The sequence below is a fragment of the Otolemur garnettii genome, unplaced genomic scaffold (assembly GCF_000181295.1).
Source record: "Otolemur garnettii isolate 467f Iridium unplaced genomic scaffold, OtoGar3 scaffold00082, whole genome shotgun sequence".
NCBI lineage: Eukaryota > Metazoa > Chordata > Mammalia > Primates > Galagidae > Otolemur > Otolemur garnettii.
In genome coordinates this window covers 4,089,747-4,095,057 of record NW_003852477.1, presented here as the reverse complement: position 1 = coordinate 4,095,057, position 5,311 = coordinate 4,089,747, and the positions used below count along the sequence as shown (strand labels likewise).

General features: G+C 34.1%; 1 protein-coding gene across 4 annotated transcripts in view; it reads right to left on the bottom strand.

Annotated features, from left to right (window-relative positions):
• NKTR (natural killer cell triggering receptor) overlaps positions 1-5,311 on the bottom strand; it is a 58,771-nt gene that overhangs the window by 26,778 nt on the left and 26,682 nt on the right. For all 4 annotated transcript variants that reach the window (XM_012808052.2, XM_012808053.2, XM_023515909.1 and 1 more), the window contains one exon: positions 4,490-4,577. In XM_012808052.2, coding sequence (XP_012663506.2) covers positions 4,490-4,577 — 88 coding nt within the window. The remainder of the gene's footprint in view (positions 1-4,489; positions 4,578-5,311) is intronic.

The following is a 5,311-nucleotide window of genomic DNA, read 5'->3' as shown; positions in this document are numbered from 1 at the left end:
CTCCTGCCTCCGCCTCCCAAGTAGCTGGGATCACAGGCGCCTGCCACAACGCCTGGCTATTTTTTGGTTGCAGCCGTCATTGTTGTTTGGCGGGCCAGGGCTGGATTCGAACCCGCCACCTTGGGTGTACGTGGCTGGTGCCTTAGCCACTTGAGCTACAGGCACCAAGCCTATTTTATCTTTTAAAGTAGGGTAGATACTTGATAAAAAAAGAAAGACAGAAACTTACTGAAAGTATACAGGAACTAAAGCCAAGGGTTCCTGATAGCTAGTTTAATGTCCTATCCCCAAAGTTATTTAATATAAACTACCTAAACTTTTTCATCACGATTTTATGCAACATCTTCTTTATCTTTTTGATGACTGTATATAAAAATAATGAAAATTACAGCCAGAATTAATAAACTACTAATAACAAAAGGAGGAAAAATGTTTCCTTGAATGTCACTTTAGTTTCTAGCAAAATGCTTAATGCTTCTAATGTTTAAATAAAATAAATTCAGTGCAGAGTAGTTAATAAAATTAGGTAGCTTATAGTGTGTAGCATTCTTTTCCTAGGTATTGATTTCTTCCAAAGAAGTGGGGGGAGGGGGAAGGTAGGTGTGGAAGAGGTGGTGGATGATGGGAGGTTGCTTGGTGGGTACAACACACATTGCTCCAGGGATGGACGCACTGAATGAAGGCCCTGACAATTCACGATACAACAATGTAGAGAAATTGCACTTGTACTCCATGAAAACATAAAGATGAAAAATTTCTTCCAGATTATGAGTAAAATTTCTGTAACCTGGAATTTTACATGGTTTTCCTTCCTTATTTAGTATTATTGGCAGAACAAAAAGATTGGACTAGATGATCTTTAATTTAAATGCCTTTCTACTCTAAGACTTTATAATTCAAGCTTTAATTGTAGTTTCTTTCCAGTCTTTGACGTCCAAAATAAATAATACAAAGGACACAATGAATAAACACCAAGTTAACTTGGTAACTCTGGTCCCAAATTTTTGAATTCCTTCAAAAATGTTTCCATGTAAACAAGTCATTGTTTCCTGATTCATGGGAACAGGGCTATATATCACCTTTTTCATATATTTTTTTTGTGTGTGTGTTTTTGTTTTGTTTTTTTGAGACAAGAGTCCTACTCTCTTGCCCTGGGTAGAGTATGGCATCTTAGCTCATAGCAACCTCAAATTCTTGCGTTCAAGCGACCCTCTTGCCTCAACATCCCAAGTAGTTGAGGACTATAGGCTCCTACCCCAACGCCCGGCTAGTTTTTGTATTTTTGGTAGACATGGGGGTCTCACTCTTACAGTCTGATCCTGAACTCCTGAGCTCAGCCTATCCATCCACCTTGGCCTCCCAGAGTATTAGGATTACAGGCATCTTGAGCCACTGCACCCAGCTTCTTTCACATTTCTTGAGCATTATTATATTCCAAAAAGAATCAGTTTTCTTCTATATATAAGCCCTCAAAAGCAAAATCATTATGACTAATACAACAGTAGAAATAAGCAGTTATTATAAAAATTACTAATAGCTTTAGAGAAGAAAATCTGATTTTCATCACACACATAATTGTTTCAGTCAAAGAAAGCAGTATGTGCATAATATATGTTCATGTTTAAAAAAAATGATGTATGCCTAAGGAAGGGAGTTTTTAAACATTTAAGTAGTAAAGACCAATGTACAAAGCACAAGAATCCTTGAGGAATATTTTGCAAACACTAACACCACCAAATTTACTACTTAGGAACTGCACAGTAACAGATTTATAACATAAACTACAAATACAACTTTGCCAGGATGCATTAAAAGTTTTATTAAGCCTATGAAACAGGAATTATAAAGACGATTTTATTTTACCATCCACCCTTACACTATCCTTTCTTTTTCGGATACCAGAACTACTGCTGCTCAAGGTGCCATACGAGGAGCTGTAGTAGCAGGTAAAAAGCAAGAGCTACCCTTGGAGAGTCATCTGCTAGCTCTGTGACAATCAGAGCTATTAGTGTGCTCACATGCACAACTTGAACATAGTACATTATACTTTTTTACTACTTTCTACTCCAAAAGAATTTGGACTTGCAAGATGGAATTTCAAAGTTGTTTTTTTTTTTTTATGGCCACCATCTCCATTTTACCTATCCTTTCCGTAAAAACAAGAATATATTTTGTTCAGAAACACGACTGTTAATTTGACTTTATCCAGCAGCTCAAGCAAACTGGTATTTTTAGTCAGCGTAAAGAAAATATAAAGGCACAAAAAGTCTTTAAAAAATTAAAAGGAGATGGGGATTTTTATGTACATGCAAAAATGCCCAATTACTTCTAAGATTGTTTTTAACTGCAAACTTCTTTCCAGAATAAATTCAAACCAAAATTAAAAAATGTTCTTTCAATCAGAAGTTCACAGTGCTTTTTAGTGCCATCTACAGTTAGTTAAGAAAACCAGTTTAAATACTATAGTCCTAACTTACTGATTTTAAAATTTTTATCTGTAATCCTCTTCAAAAATAGCAGTCCAATATAAATTAGGCCATACAGAACACAGTAATGGCTTTTACTAAATATTCCTAAAGACTTAAGCAAGTATGACAGAACGTAAAAAAAATACTTCAGTTGAGATAATTTTTTTGAGAGAAAATCTCACATATTGAATTTTAATTAACATAAGTATATCAATTTTAACTCTGAACATTTTATAAACAAGTGAATCTGTATGTAACAATAGCAAGAAGCTGCTGCTACTTAAATCAAATTTTAAGTATACTGATATAAAAAAGAAAATCTAAAAGAAACTTTAGAGCCCTCAGATGATAGCTTCTTGACCAATGTATTATTAGTTTTTCACATTCATAGTTCAGATAAGCTTAAAAATGGAAATGGGAAAACTTAATCAAACAGCAAATGGCTTCTATACTCAGCTACCAAAAAAAAATTTCTATTTTGCATTGGCTCTTAAGAAAGCTAAGAATAGAACAACACTCCAGTGAAGAAGCATAATAACAAAGAAACTATGAGATCAAAATGAGATATGGGAACAACTGTTATAGATCTTTTTCCTGTAATTCCAACTAAAATAATTTCATCAGCTTTCCATTTTTAGGACATTCTTACAAACAGAATGCTCCTTATCTGAACTTTATCAGATCATGTTGAAATCTATTTTTTAGACAAACTTAAAATGTGAGTTTTTTATATGAATAATATACTCTTTTAAAGACAGGGAAGCGCCATTCATACTCATCCATTCAGAAAGATGACAAAGAAAACTTTTTCTGATAAATCATGAACAAAAGATTTCTCCTGCATGTACAGCCTAACTGAGATTTACTACCAATCAAAAGCATTAAACCTCATGTTGGGAAGTCACCTTCCATGTTTTATAATGATGAGATTACAACAAAGATAGGTTTTGGAGTAGCTTTAGAGGAGAATATAACTACAAGAATGCCAAAGGTCTCACTATTTTCACATAACAAATAAAAAATTCTTGGTTGTGTATGCAATGTGCATGTAAAGATATTTGTTTGTTTGTTTTGACAGACAAGCTGCCACCCTGGGTAGTTGTTATGGCATCACAGCTCACAGCAACCTTCAACTCCTGGGCTCAAGAGATTCTCTTGCCTCCACCTCCCAAGTAGCTGGGACTACAAGCACCTGCCACAACGCCCAGCTATTTTTTTGGTTGCAGCCGTCATTATTGTTTGGCGGGCCCAGGCTGGATCCGAACCCACCAGCTCAGGTGTACGTGGCTAGTGCCACTTAAGCCACAGGCGCAGAGCCAAGATGTTTGTTTTTTTAAAAGTAAATTTAGCATTCTGAAGTTTCCTAAGTGATAATCTCATTATAAATTTTGGTAGAAAAGACAACATTGGGCTATTTCTATTTTGATTAAGCACCAAGACCTCAAAAAATCTGAATTTTAAAAAATGCTGGCTGAAGAGCATGTCACCTATCTCCATATGACATCAGAAAATAATAACACCTCTCTCAAAACTGCCTCAAAGAGCATCAGGAAGGGAAAACAACTATAAAATGGTTCACTCAAACCAACTGCTTTCCATGGTGTGGAGGGTACATCTGGTGTCCTACTCTATGAAAAATTTTAAAATATTCATCAATAGTTTATGTTCCAGTCTAGTTTTGATAAACTGAACATTCAAATTTGGTAGGAGACAAAGCCAATCTCTTTTCTAGAATGACAATATATTTTGAAAATAACATACATCTTCAAGTTACACTTTTTAACTTCTATTCTCCAAATCCAGGATATATACTAAATGCTGAGGCAGCTGATAAAGCTATTGTAACATTAGAAATTAATAAAACCCCAACTGACAGGATTTTAGCATTACTTAACATGAGAAATTAATAAACCCCCAATTGACAGAATCTTAGCATTAAACTTGGTTTAACTATACCATCTTTCTTATGAACAGCGCTTCTCTGTTTAAGAAAAGCTCATCTCTGAATTATGCCTACTCACATGAAAAACTGGGAACCATTGGTATGTTTCCCTCGATTTGCCATTGACAAAAGGAACGCTCTGTCATGTTTGAGAATAAAGTTTTCATCTGTTTGAAGAAAACACAAATTTGTTAGTCTCCAAATATAAGCAACTTTTAAAGTAATGTTCAAGTAATAAACAGAAAGCAAAGGATGAAATTCCTCTTCTGGTCAGTATAGATACTTGACTGAATATTTAGAAAAAAAATTTTTTAACTAATCAATTAACAAAAGCATAAAAAGGCCAAAAGATACTAATTAAAGCCTTGAGGAAAAGAACATATATTTAATACTTTATACAAACAGCCTTAGAACAGTCATATTTAGTAGTAACATAATTTGGTTAAATGATATTTAAACTATTACATTTCAGAAAAAACCAGCAAAATTTTTAGAAAAATCTCCATAGTAAAGTTTCTTCCAAATTTCCAATTAGCCTGCCTAATATACTATACACGGGAGAAATCTACTAATTCTCTTAGGTGCTTAGTTTGTATATGGTACATTTATTATTCAACAAAATGGAAGCTAGACTAGAGGAGCAAAAAAATTACATATAAAGTTGTAGGGACACATCTAAATTAAGTATATAAATAATCAATAGGATCACAAAATTATCTAAGAAAGAAGTCCTATAAAAACAAAAATTTTAATGGCAAAATACAATTTTAAGGTACAGAAGTATCTGCCACAGGGAACAACCACATTAAAGTGGCCTATAGCACTGGTTTTAAATTGCTACATGCTAAGAGAAGTAGCTAGCAGCAGTTTCCTCTCTAGTTCAAAGGAAAAATCTATCATA